At 42.4% G+C, this 26,199-nt stretch overlaps 1 protein-coding gene across 4 annotated transcripts in view; it reads right to left on the bottom strand.

The window, feature by feature from the left end:
- Positions 1-26,199, bottom strand: part of utrn (utrophin) — a 164,863-nt gene that overhangs the window by 114,839 nt on the left and 23,825 nt on the right. For 3 of the 4 annotated variants that reach the window (XM_063901509.1, XM_063901510.1, XM_063901511.1), the window contains 34 exons: positions 24,376-24,606; positions 23,032-23,213; positions 22,358-22,508; positions 21,960-22,079; positions 21,497-21,598; positions 21,282-21,389; positions 20,983-21,162; positions 20,260-20,423; positions 20,052-20,175; positions 19,881-19,968; positions 18,982-19,226; positions 18,305-18,473; positions 17,023-17,150; positions 14,470-14,607; positions 14,265-14,378; positions 13,985-14,140; positions 13,647-13,817; positions 13,274-13,465; positions 10,575-10,709; positions 9,323-9,472; positions 8,783-8,944; positions 7,677-7,808; positions 7,166-7,339; positions 6,870-7,025; positions 6,613-6,783; positions 5,842-6,021; positions 5,030-5,158; positions 3,201-3,371; positions 2,636-2,692; positions 2,287-2,436; positions 1,463-1,600; positions 1,197-1,286; positions 849-1,019; positions 464-636 (listed from right to left, as the gene is read on the bottom strand). In XM_063901509.1, coding sequence (XP_063757579.1) covers positions 464-636; positions 849-1,019; positions 1,197-1,286; positions 1,463-1,600; positions 2,287-2,436; positions 2,636-2,692; positions 3,201-3,371; positions 5,030-5,158; positions 5,842-6,021; positions 6,613-6,783; positions 6,870-7,025; positions 7,166-7,339; positions 7,677-7,808; positions 8,783-8,944; positions 9,323-9,472; positions 10,575-10,709; positions 13,274-13,465; positions 13,647-13,817; positions 13,985-14,140; positions 14,265-14,378; positions 14,470-14,607; positions 17,023-17,150; positions 18,305-18,473; positions 18,982-19,226; positions 19,881-19,968; positions 20,052-20,175; positions 20,260-20,423; positions 20,983-21,162; positions 21,282-21,389; positions 21,497-21,598; positions 21,960-22,079; positions 22,358-22,508; positions 23,032-23,213; positions 24,376-24,606 — 5,102 coding nt within the window. The remainder of the gene's footprint in view (positions 1-463; positions 637-848; positions 1,020-1,196; positions 1,287-1,462; positions 1,601-2,286; positions 2,437-2,635; positions 2,693-3,200; positions 3,372-5,029; positions 5,159-5,841; positions 6,022-6,612; positions 6,784-6,869; positions 7,026-7,165; positions 7,340-7,676; positions 7,809-8,782; positions 8,945-9,322; positions 9,473-10,574; positions 10,710-13,273; positions 13,466-13,646; positions 13,818-13,984; positions 14,141-14,264; positions 14,379-14,469; positions 14,608-17,022; positions 17,151-18,304; positions 18,474-18,981; positions 19,227-19,880; positions 19,969-20,051; positions 20,176-20,259; positions 20,424-20,982; positions 21,163-21,281; positions 21,390-21,496; positions 21,599-21,959; positions 22,080-22,357; positions 22,509-23,031; positions 23,214-24,375; positions 24,607-26,199) is intronic. The other variant, XM_063901507.1, reaches the window with a different exon arrangement.

Raw genomic sequence — 26,199 nt, 5'->3', positions numbered from 1 at the left:
TACTAGTTTATACTAGCATGTGCACATACTGTACTCAGCAAATGAAGACTGTTGACGCCCAAGGAATTGTGTTGATGTGAGTGAAGGTCACCCTGTGTGTGGATCAGTAAGTGAATGGAAATGTGAATAGACAAGACATTGTTTATGCCAAAGGATTTGTTTTGATAGTAATCAAGGTCAGTGTGTGTGTGTCTGGGGAGCTTGATTGTGTGCCTTTGTCTCTCTCTTTATCTGTTCCTGCTGTCTCCTGGATAGCGGACAGCTGGCATTTATAGTCGCTGCTGCTTCCAACACCTTTCCTGACACAGATTCACACAAGTTTACATCTGATCAGAACCTGTTCCTGTGCTGCGACATATTCTGAGGAAAAGGAATTTAGGTCTGATTGTGCACCTGACTTCTAGCAATGAGTATACAGTACGTAAAGTGTGGTCTGTTTGTGTGTCAAGCTGTGTGCACGCACCCCTTGCGATGGTTGTACATGCGGTTGAGGCGGTCCCACTCAGCGTTGAGCTGTGTGAGGGAGTCTTCCATCTGGGCGACCTCAGCCGGAGAAGCATTCCGGATGGCATCAGGCTGCCGCTCATGGATTCCTGTGACCTTCTCACCAACACACTCCAGATTTTCCTTGATATTCTATTCAAAGGCAAAAGACAAAGAGAAAACATGGTGAGAACTGATTGATACCAGAACTCCCCAGCTCTCTATTCATTCAATTATTTCATCCTTTAATATTACAAACAAAAGTTCATTCAATTTCCCTTCTTTTTACATTTGTGAAAACTGCAAAAAAAAGAGCTAATAGTCTTGTTTTGTTACTTTAATACTACTTTTATTTGACAACCCACCCTCAGTGTGTCCTCCTGGCTGGAAAAGTCTTCGTAGAGCCCCCCGCTGAGCTCAGAGGAGTTCAGAAGCAACTCGTTGTCGGCCATGGCGAGGAGCACTTTGTTGATGTTCAACAGGTAGTCGGAGGGACTTAGAGAGGAAGCGCTGCTACGCTCCACCGAAGACATCTCCTACAGAATACATGAGCAGGAGGAGAAAAAGAAAGAGAAAAACTGTATGAACACTTAATCCTTCATGCCATTCTATGCTAACACTACAGTAAATGAAATCAAGCACTCAAAGTGAACGACCCCAGTCTGTGATTAATGAAACATCCCAGTCAGTGTCTGCCTGTTGGAATCCCTCACCTCGACTGAAAACTCTCTTATCTGCTCTGTGAAGATGTGGGTAGACGTCGACTCCATAGAGACTTGCCGGATTTGTAGCACCCTTGACTCCTAAAGCAAACACACACACACACACACACATACACACAAACACACACACACACATTGACCTAACTGCAACAGTGCACACAAAATATGACCGAGAGCTACGACCCCTTAGATAAAAAAACCTTTCCCCTGTAAATCTGGATTAAGGAAGACACAACATATTTTTTAATGCATCTCACCCTGTGAGCAGAATACTGGCTCTGCAGCCGGAGCAGCAGCAGTCTCAGCTCCTCCCTCTGACAGCCGTCCGAAGTTTGCTGCAGCAGTTCTTCTCCTCTTTTCAACAAGTCTTCGACGCCGGCTTTTTCCTCGTCCATCTGTTGCAGAGAAATCGCATCAAATGAAGAGTTCACGAGGCGCTGAGTCACGTCAGCTTTCTAGGAGTATGTTTTTTAAGTTTAATACATCTTAAATCTATCCATCCAGTAAGACAAATACGAACTTACACAGCAGACATACTATCTAAGTCGCTTCTCTGTTGAACAGTGGAAATGTTTCTCAGGGAAATATTGTTCCAAGTGGCGCGCTGACCTTGCTTTGGACTGGTCAGGTCTGTTTAGGCAGTGTGTTTAACGTCACAAACCTTGATAACACAGATTGAATTCCAGACTTGTTAGGCCTTGAAGGCCAAATCAAAGCGGCAGCTTTATATAGCCTGTAGCCCGGCATATTCCTCATAGAAAATCTCATAAAACTCCTGCAAGAGAATAATAGGCAACCTGGGGCAATTTTTGTGTGCATGTTTTCAAATCTGTGTGAAACATTGCCAGAGGTGGAGAAGCTTAATGGAATCCTTAGCCAGACAAAACACAGAGGGCCTATTTCCCAATCCACAATACTTCATTTGTGGCTCAAGCAATTATTACTCCTTGGCTGCTCATGCTTTGTGTCACAATATTACCATCATTATCAATCATCACCATTGTGAATATTGCTGAGAGGGTCATTTAAATCTAAATGAAAATGCTGCAAAAGGACAAAATGGAAAGGAGGCTTTGTTCACCTTGTCATCATCCAGGATGTGTGTAGGGTCCTGCTGCTGCTGCAGAGCCTTCAGGGTGTCATGCAGCTCTGCCTTTAGGTCCTTCACCTCACTGGAGACCAGAACCTCAGCAGGACGAGTCTCTGCCCGTATCTCCTGGCTGAGAAAGACCTGATGAGGAAGAGCAGACACACACCCCAGGTCAAAACAAGTCAAATGTGTATCTCTATTATGACTGCATGCTGAAACAGAGTGTTCAGCTGCGATCATATGTGTGATAATATGCTGGCTTCATGAGGAGTATTGCATTACTTTATCTAAAAAAGGCTTGTCAGATATTTTGAATGTGGTATGGATGGAATTTCCGTACCTGCTGAGGTTTCTGCTGGTTCAACTCAACACTCACTGACTCCATACTGTTCATCATCTGAATGCAAAAAGAGAAGGAGCAGACAAAGTGACTGTAAGGAATATACCACATGCTTTCTATTTGACAATTGAACATTCTTTGTAGGTATAGCAGAATGACATTCAGTACTGAATTGTGCATGTGTAGGTGTTTTATTGAAAAAAAGATAATTAAGATAAAACCATACATTTCTGTTGCACTTATGCTCTCTTGTCTAACTTGTGTTATAAATCCAAGTTTTATTTGCTGACCTACTGACTAGTATATGTTAAAAATACTACAAAAATCTTGAATACGTTATGGAGTTTTCAGTAGGATGTTGTGCTGCAAAAATGTGATCTTAAATTGTCATCAAATTAATATCCCCTATAATTACATTGAAGTTTGATAATATTTCAACAACAAAAAAATCAAGTCAAGAAGGCTTTAAACGCATGCCGTTTCCAAAGGCACTGGCTGATCACGTTAAAGAACAGTCATCTCAATATTGACCCAAACAGCGGTTAAAATAAAAGTGGAATTGTACCTTAGCAGTTCTGATGTGTTGGGAGACTTTGTCAAAGTTGCAGTTGAGCTCAGCCAGTTTGGGCTCCACTACCTCTCTGCAGGCGGGCCCCCTGCTGGTCTTCAGGATGATGGCCTGGTCCCTCACGTTGTCCACACGCAGACTGATGTCCTCCAGCTCCTCCAGCATGCGCTGAGGACACAGTACAGAGAAGGTGGTCATCTATTTAACCCAGTCTATGCCATCAGTCATTCTCTCTTAGAGCGGCTGGCAGCCCAGCCTTGGTTAAGAGCAAAGAGCTGAGCTCAGCATGTAGCGACGAAGGTTAGCAGCGCCCGGCACCAGCTGATATTTAGTGGAGACCTTCAGTTGTCATGGCGAGAGGAAGGGAAGGGTTAAGAATGTAATCTAACTGTAAGATAAATTATTTTAAACTTCATTTTTTATTTGCTCTCTACGACGGAGTATTAGGGCCACATATGAAGAAAAAAAAATATTTTTGCCGTGACGAGATTAAAGTCGACACGGCGACTTTAAAGTCGACACGGCGACTTTAAAGTCGACACGGCGACTTTAAAGTCAACATGTCGACATTAAACTCGAAATGTCGAGAATATAGTTGAAATTAGTTGGGAGACATAGCAACCGCTCCCACAGGTCCTGCACTGAATCCGAAATGGCTTGTGTAGATTATTTGGTGAAATTATACTTCCGAATTGGATTTAACAATAAAGAGATCCTCGCTGTTTTAGCGCAGAACCACAGTGTGGTGATTAGTGTAAGAACCATGCGTGACTCAAACTGCACCTGTGGAGCGGTTGCTTTCTCTCTGAATAGTTTTCAGTGTCAATTGACATAAAATCGAGATTATTCTCGACATGTCGAGATTAAAGTCGACATAATATTTCAACTTTATTCTCGACATTTCGAGTTTAATGTCGACATGTTGACTTTAAAGTCGCCGTGTCGACTTTAAAGTCGCCGTGTCGACTTTAATCTCGTCACGGCAAAAATATTTTTTTTCTTCATATGTGGCCCTAATACTCCGTCGTAGCTCTCTATGTTGTTTCCCAGACTCTAACATTTCTTTCGCCCTGACTGCAGCTCAGTCTCTTTCTTATTCATCCTGTTGACGTTAGGCAATTATTATTAAGAACTACACAATAAAAATGTCCAAATATGTAGGCTTGATAAATTCCTTTCCTAACAAAGCATAAAATCTGCTGCAGTGCAACGGTGGGCAATCCAAAATGGGACATTTAGGAATGATTGATCATTACTATGCTATTCCTTTAATGTAGAAACACATTCAAATAACACAAGGTAAAGGGATTTCCTGAGGGACTCGCAGAATGAAATTCCCTGCCTGAAGAACTGATTTCCATAAAGCAATTATAAACTACTACCACTGCTTGTCAAGGTGTAAGCTCTGCCAATTCCTACATATATTCAGACACACAAACTACTCACTTTGTTATGATTATGGCAGCATAGATGGCTGCTGTGTCTCGAGCTTTTCTACCATTGCATTTTTATTGTTTTACTTTCTTCTTAACTTTTTTTTACTTCATTCTATTTGAAATGTTCATAGCTTATTTATGCCTGCATTAGCTTGCACTATTTACTTGCCATGATTGTATTTATGTATATTGAATGTTGCACTGTTGGAGGCCCTGGGATTTTCTTTTCCATTGCAAAGGACTACGCAATGCTTTAAAAATGAATTCTTTCCTCTTGGAATTAAATGTGAACGAAAAGAGGGGCTGGTCACGTCACAACCTTATGCGTATGTGCTGTGATCACACTTTAGGGCCACTCTCCTTTGTAGAAGTAAAAGCTTCCTGCCTTACCGTTACCACCTTCTCCCTGTCTGACGGGGCGAGCCGCTCTGCCTCGTCCAGGTGGATCTGGGTCTGGTACAGCCAGGTGCTGATGTGAGCCAAGTTCTCATCTAAGATTTCCACTTCGTTCTGGTGACTCTGCACAAAACCAAAAACAGAGGCTCAGTCTTTCCATCAGGACATTAAAACATGAATTACTGTTGGATTCCTCCAGTGTTTTCCCCTCTCACTACTTGATCTTAAACAAAGGCGTTTTAATGATCCTCCGAGGGTTGCTTACCTTTATATGACCTGCTGCAGCGCACAATTACAAGAAGAGACTCCGCAGAAACTCTCTTCAAATGGCAAATGTATTTTATTGAAGAGGTGATTTGCATGTCATTGTTTTGTTATTCCAATGAGTTTCTTTCTTTGTATTGCTCCTGCAACCATTTGACTTACACAGCATAATGAGCAATGGTTTCTTTTGGGCTGTTAGGAAATAACCTTGTAACACCATTTATTCCTCCCAGGGTTTGTGAAACATACTTTAAAATTGAATGAACTTGTGGAAACTAAAACATAAATGAATACAGTGCATTGGATATGTATTATACTTGCAGTCAAAGTTGATAAAATGATTCTCATTAACCACAAAAACTGCATAAGAATGGGCTCAGTCTCAAACAGAATCCATTTCTTCTCTCTTAGTAGCCTTTGTTATTTAAGCATAAACCCATAAAAAGCAGGTGGTGGATTTTACTTACTCAGAGATTATAAGAATAAATAACAAAGCAACTCTTCATTTTTTAAACCTTACTTCATGAAATATTTGCACTCACCAGCACAGCGCTGAGCCAGTCCTCGGTCCAGGTGCGGACGCGGCCCCAGGCTTCGTTGAGGCCGCAGAGTTTGTCCTCCAGCTGAGCCTCGCTGCCCTCCACCAGCGTCTGCACGCCGGCGCTGGTCTCCATCAGGCTGGACAGCTCCGCCTTACGACGCTCAGACTCCTTAAGCAGGCCCTGGAGGAGAGACACACATAAACAATTTAACATACAGTATATTAAACATGAGATGACCTCCAAGTTTCCATAATGTATTGCCGGAACAGATATTTGTTGTTAGGATTTATAGTACAGCACAGACTGCCAAAAATATGGCATGGATTAAAGGTCAACATATTCATTTATTCAACTCTATAAGAAAATGTACATCGAAAAGGAACAGTTAGAGCTGAAACCTTCTACACAGTGAACATGTGACTTATTTTAAATTCATACTTCATTTTAATCACTTAGTCCCTTGTGTGAAGGGGTCTAAAGTTCATAGTGAGGGATCATAATTAAGTTTCTGTCCTTCTCAGTTAATTGGGTTCTCAGAGTCAAAAACATCCATCCAGATTGTTTTTTTTATTTCATTTTAATGGCTAGTTTAATCAACACTGAAACATTTCAAAAGTACCACTGCTCTTTTCATAATGCTGATAGAGTTTATCTCCAGTGTTGGAAAGAGAGCATCATCCTGTCCCTCTGCGCCATCTACAGGCCACCAGCAGATGCACTTCTTCACTCCTGCTGGAGAGATTCACTGCAATGTCGGGAAGGTTTACTCACATTAGCCCATGCAATCTCAGCATCAATGTCCGCTGGCATGTCCCCACAGCTGTTCTTCTGCTGGAGCTGAGCCTCACTGGTGGTCAGCCACTCCTCCAAGGCAGCGCTCTCCTTTTGGAACTTCTGAGACAGAGACAAAGCCTTTTCCAGGTCCTGCTTGCCCTCTGTTACCTGTAAAGAGAAGGGGAACAAAGGTGTCTTAGCCTGGTGTCAGAGATGTTGTCATGCAAGGCGAAATATATATAAGAATGAGTTACCTGCGCCCCCAGGTCATTGTAGAGCAGTTTGAGAGCAGTGAGCTGTTCGTCCATGGCCTTGGGGTTCTCTGTCTGCTGTTTCTGCACAATCTGTCGGCCTGTCTTTATCACCGTCTCCACCTCCAGCTTCACCTCGCTCAGCAACTTGTAAAGTTTCTATAATAAAAAAAGAGGATCATATGAGTTAGGGTTAAATACATATTTTCTGTCTGCTTAAATAGTTATCTACCCAAACTAACCCAATCACAAAAAAACAGTTTGTGTGTTAGAGAGATCCAGAAAATTGTAGCCCTCACCATGCAACCACCGAGGTGGGACTGGATTTTTTCTGGGTCTACGTCCCTGATGTCCAGAATGTGCAGCTCAGCCTGGGCTCCATCCAGGACTTTCTTACAGTCCAACATGCGCTGCTCAAAGTTAGCTGGCTTCTGGAACAGCTGGTACTTTGTGGAGATCTCCCTCAGTTTCCTCTGCAGAGGGAAAGGAGAGGGTGAGTAAAGTTTTAGATCTCTGTCACAAGCAGATCACAGTTTTCTAAACATTGATGCCATGATTTAGTTTTAACACTTTACAAGTATATTGTTTGTTGTCCATTTTTCAGGGGAGGTTGGACTGTGTCATTCTGTGTCTGAAAAAATAGTTTAACGCTTGGTCTGGTCTAATTTCATCTTCATCTGATCAAGAATCGATGTTTCGTTGGTGATGGAATTTGTTTTTTTCTTCTTATATCTATTTTATGTATTGACGGTGGCTGGCTGACATGATTTCCTGCAGTTGCTGATGCTGTCCAGTAGGGGTCAGTGTTACCTGTAGCTGGTCCAGCATGGTCCCACCTCGAGCAGCTTTGCCATCAGTGGAGGGGGGAGGCAGGTTGGCTACGTTCCTCTTCCTCATGTCCTCCACCGTGACCTCATGGGCTGCGATCTCTGCACCAATGGTCTGAAGGAAGAGATGAAAACTATGAATAAATCTGCCCTCAGACAGGAAGGGCCTTCTACACCTCCTGATGCTGAGGAGATCTAAGAACCAAATATACTTATTTTCATCAGAACAAGACATTTATTTTAAGTTTTTCAGGCTGTTGATTACTGTCATTTTTCAGAGCTTCTATAGACGAGTGTCACTGTGTGTATCTCATTTTAAAACTTTTATTTGTATTCCATTTTGAATTCATATTCTCTACAGTTCCATACGTTTCTAGATAAGTGAAAAATGCACTGCATTTATTAACATCCATCAAGTTAGTTTGCTTGTTTGTTTCTCTTTCAAAAGGTTCGGAGGGTTTGTTAAAAATGTTTTCTGACAACATTTCTCATTGCTTGTTAAAATGTTGTCAACATTATTTTGTGTGTAGCAGGAAAGGGAAATCAAATCCCAGCACTAACTTTGCCTTCTAGCTGTGAAAGTGCTGTCATCCAAAGACTGGAAATATTGAGCACATTGGCGCTGCCGTATTTTAATTTGGAGCAGCAGCAGTATCCATTTAGAAAGAACCTACAAGCACATTTCCCAGTTTGCTGGACCAGAAATTTGAAGCGTTGGTTTCGCTCATTCCCACTGAACCATGTTTCATGCTAGGGTGGCATAAGATAAATCTTGATGAACTGGAAAGTGCACAGCCATTCTGCTTTACACACAAAATCAATGTGAAATTTCCACCCAGTGAAAGCATTAGAGCTCATTTGTAATTGATTGTAATTTGGGCGCATATAAATTGTTCTCCTTTTTTAAATGTTTTAAAATTCTGATCCTGAAAATAACTCACTATGTATTAAAGCCATCAGTAATCTTTGTACGCCTTGTTTCTCTGTAACAGTTTAACTTTTATTCCGTATGGTATTTATGGGACACAGTAGTAGTATCTCTCGGCTTCGTCCTGCTGAGAGGGAGTGTTCTGCACATGTGTACCGTACCTGCGCCTCCTGTGGGAGCTGGAAGGCGTCCACGCGGTCGGTGAGGTAGGAGGTGAGTGTGTGGTCCAGCTGGCTCAGAGACTCCTGCAGTGTTTGCAGCGCCTGTTCATTCTCCTTCAGAGTCTGCAGCTGCTGCTCAAGGCTGATCTGTCTGTTCACCGCCTGGAGGGAGAGCAGACATGAAATTATGGGTTAGAATGTTTCAAGTTCAAAGACGTGGAATGTGGACACCCTTATGAACCAAAGACTTTGTGTTGTATTTTATTTTATCTTAATGTGATAATGCAAATCTGTTTAAAGACGCTTCTAAATACACTGCATGCAAATGAATAAAATACATGTAATATGCTGAAATACGGTATTGAGTGACAATTTTGCGATATTTTCAGGGGAAACGACTCAATTAATCATATTTAATTATACAGGTAAAGGTAATGCTCACCATTTTCTAAAAAAGAAATCCAAATATAACTCATAATGGATGCCTTTTATCGACAGTAACAAACACACATGCACATCCAACAAAGCCAAGGTCCTGACCTGGTGGTGGAGTTGCTCGTAATGGGAATTGAAGGCCTCTAGCTTTTCGCTAATGAGTTCGTCCAGTATGCCCCCGTCTATCAGCGTCTGACCCAGCTCTCTGATTTGAGTTCGGTTGTCCCCGGGGTGACGGAGCGCACTCTCCAAAGACTGTTGGTCAAAAAAAGGGTAAAGTTAAGAGCAAACCATCAGAAAAAAATCAAGCAAAGAGGAAAGAAAAGGAAATGAGCGTGAGGAGCAGATAAAATAAAACAAAAGTTGCACAGATCCAAAAATTAGCCACAAAAACTAGAAAAAAGGAAAAGCGAGAAACCAAACACTTGAGGAAAAAAGAAAAACATCCAGGAAATTAGTGAAATGAATGTGTGGGTATGTGAAAGACAAAATGAGAAGAAACCAAAAAGCTCAGCAAACAGATGGAGTGCAGATGCAGAAATTGCAGCGTTGGGTGTGTCAGATGGAGGCAAACGGAGAAAAGACGATAACTGAACGAGAAATGAGAGACAAGTGAGAGAGAAGCTTGTCCAATGAAGGCACTTGTTTGGATGCAACAGTCATTGTTTAGGTGGGGTCATTAAATATGCTTTTGCTTCCCTGAAGGTAATGAACAGAGACAGAGCGTCTGCCCCCTCCAGAGGGGTGAGTCTGATTAGGAAAGGGGGAGAAGGGAAATGGATAGAAGGATAGAGGGAGTTTTATAAGAATGGAGAGGGATGGAGACAGAGAGAGAGAAGGATAGGGGTGAGAACAAATTATAAGAGAAGTAGCCAACACTCAAGGTCAAAGAGGGGAAGGGGAGACATTGTCTTCAAGGGTCTTCAGTTTCCCTCATCACTATGCGATGTTACAGAAGCAGCACTGTGATTAAAGTGAGTGTGACATCAACGCTGCAGGCCAGTCTACAGATATAGCAGCGGAGAAAGTCAAGGCAGAAGAAATTTGGTAGACAAAGTCGTAGGAAATCAAGATATTAACAGAGCGAGAGTATTAAACGGCCTGTTTGGTTTATGAAATGTACTATAGAACAGACCATGCTGATTTGTGAGGGTATGCACAGACATCAATAAATTAAGCTCAACTAAACTCACCCTTAAATATATTCAAAATGCACACATTTCATGAATCCATGACCGTTTTGACTGCGTGTGAGTAAATATATATCACTATTCCATAAAACTTGATTTTAAAAAGAGTGAAACGAGAGAGAGAAAGATGAATCGGATGTGATGACAGTATGTGTTTGCATTTGTACCTCCAGAGCTTCGTTGACGGCCTCCGTGCTCTCTGGTAAGTTTTCAGTAGCTTGGACCTTCTCCTCCAGAGTGTTGAGCCAGCTCTGCTCCATGTCCAGGTACTGAAGCAACTCCATCCAACAGGACCAAACCTCCTAGAGCACACCCACACACACACACACACACACACACACACACACACACACACACACACACACACACACACACACACACACACACACACACACACACACACACACACACACACACACACACACACACACACACACACACACACACACACACACACACACACACACACACACACACACACACACACACACACACACACACACACACACACACACACACACACACACACACACACACACACACACACACACACACACACACACACACACACACACACACACACACACACACACAAACACACCATCAGAGACATTTACAGTGGTATGCAAAAGTTTGGGCACCCCTTAGGAAAACCACTGCATCAGTTTGTCACTTGCTGAGCTTTTGAAGCAGCAACTTCATTTTAACATATGTTATACCTTATGGTAACAGAAACATCTCAGTAGTGAAATAACTTTTATTGGTCAAACAGAAACATGTTTATGTGCATTCAAACAAAAATAGGCATGTGCATAAATTTGGGCACCCCTAAGAAATAATTCCATTAATATTTAGTATTGCCTCCTTTTGCTGCAATAACGGCCTGTAGACGCCTCCTGTAGCCACAGACAAGTCCCTTAAGCCTGGCAGGTGGTATTTTGGCCCATTCTTCCACACAAAACGTCTCCAGTTCAGTCAGGTTTCTTGGCCTCCGTGCATGGACAGCCTTCTTCAAATAAATCCATACATTTTCAATGATGTTAAGGTCTGGGGACTGGGATGGCCATTCCAGAACATTGTACCTGTGCTTCTGCATGAATTCCTTGGTGGATTTTGATCGGTGCTTAGGATCATTGTCCTGCTGAAAAATCCAACCCCGGCGTAGCTTCAACTTTGTGACTGACTCTAGAACATTCTTGTCAAGAATCTCCTGGTACTGTAAGGAATTCATGTGGCCCTCAACTTTAACAAGTTTTCCAGTACCTGTGCTAGCCACACAGCCCCATAACATGATAGATCCTCCACCAAATTTTACAGTGGGCAACAAGTTCTTTTCATTGAATGCAGTGTGTTTTTTTCGCCATGCATACCTGTTCATGTTATGACCAAATAACTCAATCTTGGTCTCATCTGACCACAGTATTTTGTTCCAAAATGCTTCTGGCTTGTCCAGATGTGCTTTTGCATACCTCATGCGACTCTTCTTGTGATTAACACTCAGGAAAGGCTTTTTGCACATCACCCTTCCAATGAGCTCTTCCTGGTGCAAAGTACGCTGGATTGTGGAACGGTGAACAACTACACCATCAGCAGCCAGATGTTGTTGTAGTTCTCTGGAGGTGGTCTGTGGCTTCTCTGTGACCATTTTCACCATCCTTCGCCTGTGCCTTTCCCCTATTTTTGTCGGCCTACCACATCTTTCCTTCACACGGACTGTTCCTGTGGCCTTCCATTTCACAACTGCGTTTCTGACTGTGGAGACAGACAGTTTAAACCTGTCAGATAATTTTTTGTACCCTTCTCCTAATTTATAATGTTGGATTATCTTAGCTTTCAGGTCAGTGGAGAGTTGTTTTGAGGTCCCCATCTTGCCACTCCCTAAGAAAGAACCTAGGCCAGGCACAGCCAGCTATTACCTATGTTAAATAGCCTTTTTCATGATTGGTTCCACCTGTCTTTGTAATTGAAGGTCTAATGAGCTAATCAAAGCAATTTTGTGCAGCAACCTGTCAGCTATAAATCCGTACAGGTGTTGAAATGAATGCTATTTATAAGGGTGCCCAAACTTTTGCACATCCCATTTTTTGCATTTTATTTTATTATAATAAAACTATGTAATGCTACCCTAAGAATTTTGGTCTGGAAAACACTAAAACGTCTACATCTTTGTAGGAAAACAAATGTTGTTGCTGTGATCTTCTATTATAAAGGAAAAGCAAATTGTCATGAAATCTCAGAGGGGTGCCCAAACTTTTGCATACCACTGCATACCACTGTACAGCTGTATTAAGTATGCCCTCACGTACAATGTTAAAGACAAATATGAGAGAAATAATGAACTGTAATGCATTTTTACAACAAAATATATTATGCCCAAGTTAAAACAGCTAAATTCTGCATAAAATTTAAATAAATAAGATAAGCATAAATCTGTAGTGGCTGACGTTTACCCTGAGAGTCTCGGGGATGATATTTAAAACCAGAGCCCCAAACTATGACTTATCACTTAAAAATTAGCTCTGAAAATCAAAATCACCAGTGCCCTTCCAGCTTCTCTTGTTTTTCGCATGAAAATTAACAAAAAGGAGCCAGAGTAGTGACACAACATCAATTCTACATGGGAGTTTCAAGTTGGTGAATAGATTGGGCAATTATTGCATGAAATTGTTTTTTTTTTGCCACGGAACCATTTTATGCAGGATAAACAATTTAACCTTTTAAATCAAAGTCAATTTAGATCTGTATGATTGTGTGCTGCTTGTTTTTCAGTCGTTGGTCTGAAAAGATAAACTGTAAAGCTGTGGTGCAGACTTCTAAAGCTAGACTTAAACTGACAGACAACACATTCTGTATTCACAAACATTACCTCCAGAGTGTGACACTTGCTCTTGAAGCGGTCACACAGCTTGTTGTAGTTTGCTAGAACCACCTCCAGCTCTGAGGTCAGCTCCTCTGAGTTGCCTCCACTAGGGGGCGATGTTCTGGACACCAACGTGTTGATGCTGTCCTTCAGGATCTTCACCTTCACCTCCTTCTGCAGCACATCCTCTTTAGCCCTCTGCGAAGGTAAGAGGAAAATTACATCCGCGAAACAGATGACAGTTTAAGCAATGATCACAAAATAAATAAGCAATGTGCATTACTGATATTCTCTTTCATCTAAAATTGTTAAAAATGATCGTAGTCTTTCACAACTTGTTTACAGTGCAGCCTTGTTCTGACCACGCCTTCACTCCCACCTTCATCTCCTCCAGCGACGATTCCAGCTCCTCTGGACTCTTATATTCAAAGTCCCTCATGAGAAACTCTTCATCCACCTGAGTCATCCATTCCTGCATCTCCGCCAAGTCCTTCCTCAGATTCACCTGCCTTTCCCGATTCTCCGCCACACACTCCTGATGCCTCAGCAGCTGGAGGGAAGCACATGACATTGAGTGAAGTTTGTGTGTGACTCTATGAGGCTTTGCACAACAGAAGATGTCTAATTTGTTGGTTTTTATTGACTTCAAAATAGAAAGCCATATTTCTTGCAGGACATAACAGCACACAATGCAAAAAGAGAAATGTTTCTCCTCACCTTTTTGCTGAGTGTGTCCCATTTGCTCCGGCTCTCATCCAACTTATCCTGCCCCCACTGGGCTAGTCCTGGGACTGCAGTTGCCTGCACAGCGCTCACATTCTCTCCCATCTGCTTCAAAGAACCTTCCACTGACTCCATCTCATTCACATACTCCTACAGCAGAAACAAATAAGAAAGGTACATGATGATACTTCTAAAATGTCATCAATCAGAATGCATATTATCAACGGCCTGCAGTCCTCAGAAACAACAGTGAAAGTGCACTTTTTGTACGAACCTTGCACTGGTTAACCTCTTCCTTTAGGCTTTCTTTGTCGCCCAACCCCGCAGCATCACGAGACAAAAGTTCCTGAACCGCATCCAACCAACGTTCCACTTCCACCAAACGCACCTAGACACACCATTCAACCATTTTATTCCAACACATTCAAGTTAAGACCACGCTTGTAGACTTCCAGTATGACTAATGACAGCTACTCCACCTGATTGTCCTTCATGCTTCCCAGGATGCACTGCATTGTACCTAGCTCCTCCCGAGCCCTGGAGGAGAGCTGACTCCATCTTTGTAGTTCTTCAGAATCTGAGGCTTGCTGTGTTTGCTCAATATCCAGACACAGGCCCTGAGGGGAACGAGAGTTCAGGCTTAAAATGACGAGTCCAAACTGTGTGATGTGAAACTACTGCAGCTGCTATCGTCTGTGAATGATTCTACCATGCACTAACAATAACAACATAATATCTAAGTCGTAGGAGGCTTTTTGGGAAAGATACTAACATTCTGGATTAATTATCTCAAACAACAGACTTTGGCAAACATGAGGAATCCTTGTTTGTTTAGTTTCAGGAACTTCCGAGTTTACGCACAAATTCAAACACAGTAAAGCTTTCAAAAATATTTGGGTTCCCCACTTGTAATTACTTGGATGTTTATGTGAGTGCTACTTGACCTGGACCTTGACCTCCTATATAACAAGAATGTGGTTACAAATGTGGTGTTTCTTTGTTTTGGCAATTAGTTAAACAGCAAAATCAGTCAGTGTGCAAGATGTATGGAGTTTTACCACAATGTAGCCCAAAGTATTCAAACAATGTCTTTTTAGAACCTTACAATCACATTTACTCCCTAAACACATGTTAATACACTGGTGATTAAATTGCAACCACATTAGCACTCAGTCGTACAGAAGCCCTGAGAGGCAAGAGAGACAAAAGGTCTGGTGGGGCGTTTTCCGAGCCTGATCGTTTTCTCTACTGTGTTTACAACTGACAACAGGTGGAGGAAAAGAGTTCCACCTATACACGTGTGTTAAATGTAAAGTTCCTTTAATTAAGATCATCTGTTCTAATTTAAAAAATGATTATGTGGCTGCATGGTAGAATTAAAACTAACCTGGCAAGAACAAGAATGCTTCTACTTCCATTCGAACATGTGTTGGGAGGTGTACTCCAGCCCCTTTTGGCCAACATGAGTATTACAACAACAAACACCTGAAAAAGTATGCTGTCAAAATAAATCACTTCACTTGTTCGCACAGAAGAAACAAAAAGCAGTCCTAAAAAAAATTGTTTCCAGCCCAGACTTGCTTAGTAAAGTGATCCTGGCCAACTTCATTTTTTACCTGGAAAAACAGTTTTGACCACCTGCTTCACAGATGTAACGCAGATGAAGGAATGTAGAAAGCGTATCCTGGTAAACCCTTTTTATCCCCTGTTCTTACGTTATAAACGAAGCAGAGAATACTATGAACCTTTTCTCTTCTCATGTGCCCCTCAGGGCTTCTGTATATAAAGTATGTGCACAGTAGCAACATCCAGGTAAACATAAGGAAACAATACTTGTAAAAATTGGATGACTCTTGACTTTCTAATGACTGATGGGACTCGGAGACACTGACGTGGGATGGTGTGTGGCGGCTGTCAGGCTGACTGACTGGTTGAGCAGCCTCACACTGAGCAGTTTGAGCTCCATGCAGCATGAATGGGCATGCTGCCCAGAATGTGCCATGTCTCCACCCCTTCCCCGGCACCATGCCCTATCTGCCACGATAACAACAGCCCGGACTGAGCCACATTCCACAGAGGGATGGAGGAGGAGAGAAACACACACAGATACACACACAAAGCACACCAACCCATATATCACAAAGCTACATACCAAAACACACACACACACACCCTTTCCTCCTACAAAGAGGTTTGATACAGTGCAGAGGGAAGTGACAGGCTGATAAAGGCACCTATTGTTGTGTGTGTGGAAAAGAAAAACTGACAGCAGACACTCTGATATACGTACCAGCACAAAGACAGACACAAACAATGAAACCCTTTTAGCTCAGATGTGCTTTATCAGCTTTAGTCCACGGATAAGCCAACGAAAGAAACAACAATTAAACATAACATACATTTTTTACTATTGACTGTGGGGTTCTTTACTTTGACTAAATGTTTTATTTTTTCATCTTTATTTAATCACACATGCCTTAATCTGTAAGAATGAGTATTGGCCAATGCAGTTAGTAGATACAGAATGGCAGCAGACATTACAACTAAAAACTGAAGAAGAGAATCTGTGAAAGTAGTTTGATGGTTGGGTTTAAGTAATATAAATAAGTGACAACACTGTTATATAGAGACAACATAAAGTTACACTACAACGTAAAGCCATAAAATAAACAAGGCTATTCAAATACCAAAAGAACAAGAATAATACTTTAGAATTATAATAATTGTGGGAACCTCCACCAACGAGTTTATGTTTTGGTTTCTGGTCAGTTAAGTTGGTGTTTGGGAGGCAGCTATGACACAGCGTCCAACAATCAGAGGGTCTACAAAGTGTCCTAGGCAAGATATTAAACCCCAAATTGCTCCTGTAGGCTTGTCCATGATATTGAAGTGTGTGTTATTCACTGAATTGTTAAATAGCATGTCATGTTGTATCAGAATATGTGTACTTCACAGCTTAAATGTAGTTTGGTGGAAAGTTGACTATGGTTTTCAGACAGAGCCTTGATTGATCGAGTGGATGTACTGCTCACCTGGGCCCGCTCCACTGCTCCCTCAGCTGTAGGGATGTCCATAACTCCTTCTCTCAGAGTGGCGAGTCTGGCCTCGAGGCCCTCCACCTGGCTCGACATCAACTGGCTGGCCTCAAGACTGATCAAAGCTGAAATAAAACGAGCAGGAGGGTGAGATGTTTATAACTTCGCAAGTTAAAATATCAAAACTTTTGAATCAGGACTTAAGCAAAAGGTCCAAAACCACAAGGGGGCAGTGAGCAGGTTTAGGATCCGTTTGTCTGTTTTTTGTTGTGCTCTTCTAAACTATGTCAGTAATGCCTAAAAAATACACAAAAAACACTATAAAATCAAGGCTAATCTGTTGTTTACCCCTATGGCAAAGCTGATTACTTGAAAAACAAACGTTAAGTAGTGCCCATTTGTGACTACTTGATCCTCATTTATATTTCATTATATTGAACTTTCTGTTCCTGCTCTTCTCTCCGGTCTGTCCGTGTTTTAAATAACCATGTGATTGAACGCTCACATAACCTGGCTATGTTTATATAAACGAAGAGCAGAGACTGAACATAGCGGGGAGAGAGATAGAGAGAGGCCCTGTCAGGAGGCAAATTGCCCTCAAGCAGAAACCAAATGGTTTTGTTTGGCTTTTATCCAAATCCTGACAATCGTAAAAGCCTAAAACGCACGGAAAGATAGAGCAGACCCATGTACACACACCTTAGGTCAGGAGTGGGGAAGAGCATTCAAGTCTCCCTTAATAGACTTGTTTTTGGCCAATAGGAGTGCATGTAAATTCAAGAGTTAAAACTGTAAAACGGTGCCTGATTTTAGGACTGCTCCAGGTCCAAGTCACGTCCTGAGGTGGAGATGGAGCTGGCACAAAGGGATGATCTTACACAAAAGCACTTGTGTATACACACACACACGTCTGTGAGCTTCTGGAGGCCATATAAGGGCAACACCCATTACCAGTGGCAGGCCAAGGATTCATAAAAGCTGATGTCAAATTTATACAACCCCTGTAGGACTGAGCTCTGCGGATCCTAGCTATCACTCTTTCAGTCTCCCTATAAACCTGAGAGCTTTGAGCCAGAAGCGAGCAGAGGGAAAATGCTCTTTGTTTCAGGGAGGCTTAAATCTGTACTGCAGCTCTCTGAAATAAGAGGATGCCTCAAGGCTGTCGGGTCCCTTGAAAAGCATGTGGTACTGGTAACTCCAAGGGGCCTCCTCAGAGTTTTTCGAAGTCTTATTGTTCACTGATTTAACAAATCATTTTGATAAAGTTCAGCTAAAGTACCTTTGTTGACTTCTTGCTCTCTGCTCTGTAGCCGCTGCAGTGTGGAGGCGTGATGCGCCGATACCACCACCATGTTGTCTTTCAGAGCGGGCACAGCTCCTAGGGACCCCACCTCCGCAGAAAGCTGCTCCAATCGCGGGCTCGAGTCGGTGAGCTGGACAAGTCGGGACTGAAGAACACAAGAGGAACACGCTTTCTAATTTGTATATGGAGATGGCTCAAAGATAAGTTAAGTTGGAATGTGTAAAATTCTGCAATTTCTTAGACTTTGGGATCTATTTTGTGCCCTTACGCAGAGATAGTGTAAAACAATTCAGTGAAAAATGAGGTAAACATCAAAGGGCATACTGCAACAATAAGTTAGTCTAGAGTCAAATTCACAGGTTTCTGGATGGATGGATCCTTTACACCTCTCTGCTCAAAGTGAAAACAAAGTTCATTTTAACTCGTCACCTTTCAATGACTCGAGCACTTTAATATATCCATTTTGCCCTCATGGTTGTTTTGATTTATGACTTTCTTTTGAAGTGTTTCATCTCTGCTGTGAAAACTGAAATATTTTTGAAACTGCATGATCTGAATGTAAGAGGATTGACGAGAGGGTTAGGGGTGAAATTGAGGATTAAAGTCACACAAAGGAGATCAGGGTGAGTGTGGATGTAGACGGTGACTCTTACCTGGCATTCTCCACTCAGGCTTCTGAGCCCGGCCTCGTTGCACTTTTCTACAGTCGGGGTCGAGTCCAGCCATTGATCGTGTTCCTCGAAGTCTCGGTCGAGGTCGGCCAGCTCTGCAGACACTGCTCTAACCCGGCTTTGAATATGAACTCGCTCACGGGCTGCCTGCAACTCCCGCGCACACGCATCCCACTCGGTTTGGATCAGGTTTATGTCTGCCCTCAGAGAGTCCACACGCTCTCCTTCTACAGAAAAAGACGTGGCAAAAAATATAAACGCTCACTTCAAATGGCACACAAATAAAGCAGAACTTCAATGTGTTTTACATCATTTAGTTGGAAGTGTCATAGCCTGTGTTGTATATAAAACAATGGACGAAAGATAGGAAAACAGACAGTACGGATCAGAGAACTGCAGATGAGGCAATAAAATAAGTTGAGTTTAGTGGAAAGTTTGCTCTTTAACAAATCTTCTCCAACTTAGCCGTGGTGCTCCACTACCCCTCACTGCCTCCAGAACAGTGTGAACACATAAAAAACCCTGAGTGCCTCTTCATTATATTTGAGCAGTTATATGAAGTAAGCCACCCTGACGGCTGACAGGTTTTTACTACTCTGTCCACAAACAAACACACACACAAACACACGTTCAGATTACTGGACTAAAACTGAAAGCAATGAAAAACGTGTAAATTTGTAAATGCCCAGAAAATACCAAGCAGCTGTGGAGCAGTATTAAAGTCTTATGAGATGAACACAGATTTACAGGGAAATTTCCATTTCAGAGAGCCTCTGAGAAACAATAAATCATGGAGAATAATTTCAGGGAACTTGAATGGATTTGTTTGAATAATAATTTCAGTGTCATTGAGCAAGGACAGTTTCCTCCTTCCTTCATACCTCTCTCCAGCTGGTCCATCAAGACCCGTCCCTCCTGGATCACTTGACTCACTGTGGCATCCTTTTCAGTGAGGTCCAACTCCAACCCCTGCAGTGATTAAACACACGTTTATGGTGTTAAATTCAGAACACGTGCTTATTTGAAATAGTTTTTATCACCTGCAGGTTTACCCTAAGTTTCTCCTGCAGGTCTGGTGTGTCAGGTGCAGTATCAGGGTGTGTGGAGGCCAGCGCCTGAGTGGAAGTCTTCCATGCTTTAATCCAGATCAAGAGGTCAGACAGCTTATTTTCAAACCTGCAGGACACAGAACAGAGTGGGTGTATTGGGGTTGGGTTTTATTCTTTCCTGGCACAGGACGTAAGGTCTGAGTGTTCTTACAATCGTCTGACTTCTGCATCCGTCTCCACCAGTCGTTTCTTAGGAGGAGCAGGCGGGGCCAAGTCCTGGTCAGTGATAGAAGCAGCCGCAGCCATAGCAACTGTATCCACAACGACCTGCTCTTCCACCTGAGACATCCCAGCGTCTGTCACAGCTTCCATTACCTTAGTGGTGAGAGAGAGCATGAGTGAGGATAAGATAGAAATCAACCAAACTCAACTAACTGTGACCAGAGAATTTTCATTTAAAAAAACCAACAGATTAAGTTATCTGTAAACTTCCCTTTTATGGAAAATCATTTCATTTATGTTGATTATGTAAAATTGCTTTTACAGCAGGAATAAAAGACCACTCAATTCATTTATTTACTGTTTTCTAAACATTCTTTTAAATGAGATCTTAAACCACTCGACTTTTTCAACCCAGTGAATTTAATATAAAATGTTAAGTTTTGATATTTCCAGATAATCAATCAATCTGGTGATTTTACATCCTAATTATCCTAAGTCTTCTATCATAATATTTTTCTCCTTTTGGTCATTTCTTATGGCTTTTTATTTTTATTTAATCAAAGGTGATTAAGTTTCCTCAACACTGTCATATTTAAATGTGTTTTAATTCAGAGTTAACCTACAGTACCTTGTTCTTGCTAAGCCAGTTGTGTACTTTTGCATCAAGTTGGATGCAAGAAGACAAAACCCATTGTGACACACAAACACACACCTGGAAGGAGCAGTCCTCCAGCTTCTGCACCAGGTTGTCCCAGCGATGAGCCAGCTCCTCTGTGTCTGCCTCAATCTTGGCCCCGGCCTCAGGGCTCCGGAGCAGCGAGATGACATCCTGTCCTGCATCAGACAGCTGGTCCACCGTCCTCCTCTTGTTTTCCATGTCTTCCTTCAAAATCTACAGGAATGAGTCACAAAAAATGAAGGGCTACACAACACTTGGAAACCTTATTCAGTTCACAAGGCCTTTTGTTGTTAAAGTATCGGCTCCGGCACCTCCAAAGACTCAGCACTTACTGCTAATCGGCGCACGTTGGTATTCATTTCACTTGGGTCCTTAAAGTTGCTGGTCTGTACTTCACTCAAGGCCTCCTCATTTTCAGCCAACCACGCTCTAAATAAACTCTAGAAAACAGGTGGGAAAAAGAAATATAGTGAGGGTGTTAAAGTGAATATGCTTTATTATTCAATTAGAAGGAAACAGGAGGGTAGTGCACTGCTGGATGTCCTACCTGGTCTGAGAGAAGCTGCTGCCACACCATGAAGACTTCCTGCAGCTTGTGCCACCGCTCCTCTGTCCAGCGACACACAGCCGCCCAGCGCTCGCCCAAAGACTGGAATGCAGAATGAAGACAATTGTTACAACCGACATGGATGCTCTCAGAAACACTAAGTAACAGAGGGGAAACATTTCAAAACACATCATTTGGACCGCTATGTACAAAAACAGCTTGCTGAAGTTAGAGTTTTGACAATCCATACAAAATGTTTTTTCAAACTGCAAGCCGTTATAGATAGAAGTATAAAAGCAAAAAGGAGTTAAAAACACTTGAATAAATAACTGTAGATTGAAGGTGACAGTAGGGCAACATTATTTACGGAAATCTACCAATATTATTGTTCATGAATTAGCTATAAAAAGCAAATGTATTGCATGTAGTAGATGGAGGCTCAAACACATTTAAAGAAACTCACTTGCAGTTGCTCTTCCAGGGCAGCGGTGGCACTCTCCCCGCTGTTCTCGTCCACAACGACCACCATGTGTGTCAGAGAGTTGACCTTCACCTGCTCCGCCTCCAGGTCATTCTGAAGCTCCTGAACAGAAACGCAAACAGGGAACTCAGCACGCTCACGAATTACCCATTAACAGAGCTGGCAGAGAAGCTCCTCCGCTTCATGGTGACACCATGGAGACAGGGAATAACTCGTGAAAGTTAAGGATCAAACATGTGATGATGCATCACAAGACTGGTTTAGGACAAGAGAAGTGCAGGGATAATTATTTTGATATCCTACTTGATCACGTTAAATCTATTATCCATGCTCTAATCGACGACATTCAGGCAAGATCATCGTTTAGGAATCTTAATTACTTTGTGCTGATCTATCTGTTCTTTGTAGAGCTCCAGGTCCTTCGCCGTCGGTTCTGTTTCTATCTTTCTGATTCGCTCCTCTGTCAGTGACAGCCAATCAGAAAGCTGCTGCAACTGCTGCTGCTGGAGGTCCATCAGGACTTCATGGAGCCTGGAGAGAGAGAGAGTCAGCACAGAAATGAAGTGAAAAAATGACACAGAAGCTACATGTTGAATCTTTATGGTGTCCGTTCAGTAGCACATCCTCTAGAGTAAGTGATAATGTTGAATACAGTCTCCATGAGCAGAGTTATGGCACGCATAAGCACATATACTTTGGATCAGGGTCAATAAACGCTGGAGCAGACAACATGAATACGATTTATGAACAGCTGTGTGTTTGCATGAGTGTGTATATGTGTGTATGTCTGTAAAGCATCGTAAACCTTGATCACACAGATTGAGTGTTATACTTGTTAGGCCTTGAAGGGCTCAAGGCTTATCAGGTGTCACCTTCACACAGTTTGCATTATCACACCTTCTCATTCTAAAGAAAAACTCATAAACATCTAAGATCCACAGTGACAGTGTGTGTGTGTGTGTGTGTGTGTGTGTGTGTGTGTGTGTGTGTGTGTGTGTGTGTGTGTGTGTGTGTGTGTGTGTGTGTGTGTGTGTGTGTGTGTCTCTCTCTCTACCTGGCCTGGCGGTCCATGCTGGCCACTCGGAGGCTTTCCCAGCGGGAGTTAAGGAGGGTCATCTGCTCCCGTATTTCGTTTTCTTCTTCCTCGGTCAGATTGCCTTGGGCTATCAGTTGGTTTCCCGCTTGAAGCACATTACCCACACTGCTCTGGTGCGCTGTCAGCTCCATCATAAAGGTCTTTTTGGGTAGGAACATAAAACAGTTATTTACATTTTTTTATGCAAATCTTTGAATCTCAAACTGTGTGGTTTGTGTTGTGTCTTCGAGACAAACTATGTTCTATCGACATTCAGCAGTGGGAACCACTAACTGTACATACACCATGATAGTGAAGGCACATGATGTATAACCACATACCTTCAAACTGATCCAGATTCATTTAAACATGGAGATTTACCTTGTGAGGCAGCATGCTGTCTCTTGGCACCCACACACTAACATCTGGTTTCTCCCCACCTTTGAACTTTTCTTGGTATACCACTTAATGATGCCCTGCAGAAGCACCGGGCCTCACCTCTGCACTCTTGCATTTGTGAGTGTTGCGGTAGCAACAGTCAGAGCCAGCCTGCTAGCACAAACTGAATAGCAGACTCCGACAAGCAGCTAACTAAGACCAATTGCAAAACAAAAGATGAATACTTTAAGAAGAAATACAAGAGAAACTTGAAAAGCTTTGTTGCTTCTCAACTCCTCAGAGGAGCTGCTCTTTGCTGGTACTTGTTGTGCGCAAAATGAAACCCAAGGAATTGAGTTATTGTCTGTTTTGCGTAAGCTCTTTGGATGAGTAAGCATTTTTGACTGCACCTCTGAGCACATTGTTTTTGATCAGGCTTTGCTGGAGAAGTTAGAATGAGTATGTGAACAACGTGGCTGAAGTAAACTGATTTGTTTTAAACCTGCTGAAGTGCCTAGCTGTTAAACAGGCTTAGGTTCTCACTCTCAGTCTCACTACTAGCTTTGACCTGGATTCCAGACATTAGACTTCACAAATATCCACATTTCAGCCAAGGGAATCCTGCCAAAGCCCCCTTACACACATGCACAGACACACGCCCTGCAGCTACGCCTTCTCAAACAAGCGAGTAAGCTCTGGGCCAGGGCACCATGGGGTGCTGTGCACAACTGTTCTCAGCAGAATTCCTGGCATTCCCAACATGTACAGAGCATGTACAGTCGGTTGTGGGAGGTCTCTAGTTCAGAGAGAGTGACAGTTTGTAGACAAAAAACTGATGTGCAAGAACCAAAAGACTTTGACAGTTTTAGAAATCGAACATATATCCACAGAAATAAACAAATAAATAAATAAATTGAGCTGTTGTTGTGTCAGGTCTCCTCCTACCTCGTGTGTGTGAAACTGCTCTTTGACTTCTTCCACATCGTCCGACACATCGTCCTGAGTCTGTAGAGCGTCCTCAGCGTCCAGCAGCCAGGTCAGCACCTCCTCCAGCGTGGTCTGGTAGCTGTCTAGGTCCACTTCCATCAGGCTGCCCTCCATATCCCCCTCTGTCTCTGTCAGGGTGCTGGGGGTCTCAGGCGGGGGGCTGCTGCCTGCTTCCTCCATCTGCACATTCTGAAAACATGAGGGATTCTCTGATTTTCATATGAACATATCAGTTGGTGAGTTTTAAAATAGAGACAGAAATCTAGGAAGGGGCTACTCTGGAGCATGCAGAGGGACCTGCCTTGCTGACTTAAGAAAAAAAACAACTGCAGGACTATTATAGGATGCTGCGAGGTGCCCCTGGCATGCTGGGAAGGTCAATCCTCATTCTAGGAATAGCAGTTACTTTGAAATACAGTGCTATCCTGGGTGAAGTCCGGTATACAGTGATCAAATTAATGGTGAGCAGTTTTTTAAAGTAAACAGCTTCAAAAAATTGGTTGTAGAACAATAGGATAAACATATCTGAAATGAATGGTGCACTGTCCTTCCACAACAACTTCCTGAATCCTAAATCATTCCTTAGGAGCATCACAAACTATAAATATCTTTCAAATAAATCTTAAGACATACCTTTTTATTTTGGAGTTATCTATCCATGTCTTAAGCACCTTGTATTGCATCGTTTCTACACTTGCACTATATAAATAAAAGTAATCATAAGAGGCAGCACAATCTCCTTTGAATACCATTAAAAACACAGATTTGTTATAAACCATGTTTACATGTGACGTCCTTTCTACTGAATTAACAATCTATTCCAGTTTTACACTTTTCTAAAAGGTAAGCAAGACAAAGTTCACCAGAGCTCAACAGATCTGCGTGGAGCCGAACGGGAGATATAAATCTATGCAGCGGCAGCGATGCCAAGTCAAAGATGACAGAAATGCTAATGGGTGTGGAGACTGGTGCAGTAACAAGTCAAATGGCCCCTTTGTGTTACAGGCTGAAAGTACACAACAGTAACGTCTGTGCAGCGAATTCGGGATAAGGTCAGGTGCTGAAAATACTCGATGACCTTTTTGGATATTTTTGAAATAAGTAAACAAAAATACTGTAAGCTCTTATGTTAGTGAGCTGATGCTGGAAGAGACAGCAGCAGCAGCAGTGAGAGAAAAAGAGTGAGAAGGAGAGAACTACACAGTGAGAGGGAAAACTGCAGCCGTAGTCTATTTATTGACTTGAATGGCTGTAAAATAGCTGTGGTCTGGAGCAGCAGAACACTTTATTATCACCAGATGAATGCTCAACTCCATCCCTGCATTCATCACTTTTAAAGTTGTGATCCTGGAGCATGTAATGATTCAACATCATGCATATGTCGCTTCACGGTATTGCAATACATATTATTAGATTTCAAGCTGAAGTTGTTGAAAATGTTGAAATCAGTCAACTAAAATCAACAGAAACAACTTCAAAACAAAATATTGAACCTGCAGCTAAAGGAGGGAACCAAACAGTCACCAAAAACAAAGAGCCTTTATTTTCCTCCCACTTCCAGCAGCATTACGCATCACTTCCTATGGAGAGGAGCTGTGCCAGGAAAGTAAACCCCTCGTTGGCCCAATCAGTCCACTATTTAAAAGTGCTTTCCAGCTCTCGTTCCAGGACGTGTGAAGTATGTGCCCATGGGCAATAAAACCTTAAGAGGTGGTTTTGGAATTCTCTGACCACTGACAGGAGCCGCTAAAGGGATTTATTTTGGTGTAGTTATTGTGTAGT

Source organism: Eleginops maclovinus, chromosome 15, assembly GCF_036324505.1.
Source record: "Eleginops maclovinus isolate JMC-PN-2008 ecotype Puerto Natales chromosome 15, JC_Emac_rtc_rv5, whole genome shotgun sequence".
Classification (NCBI taxonomy): Eukaryota; Metazoa; Chordata; class Actinopteri; order Perciformes; family Eleginopidae; genus Eleginops; species Eleginops maclovinus.
The sequence above is the reverse complement of the archived record's forward strand: the minus strand, read 5'-3'. Positions and strand labels throughout refer to the sequence as shown.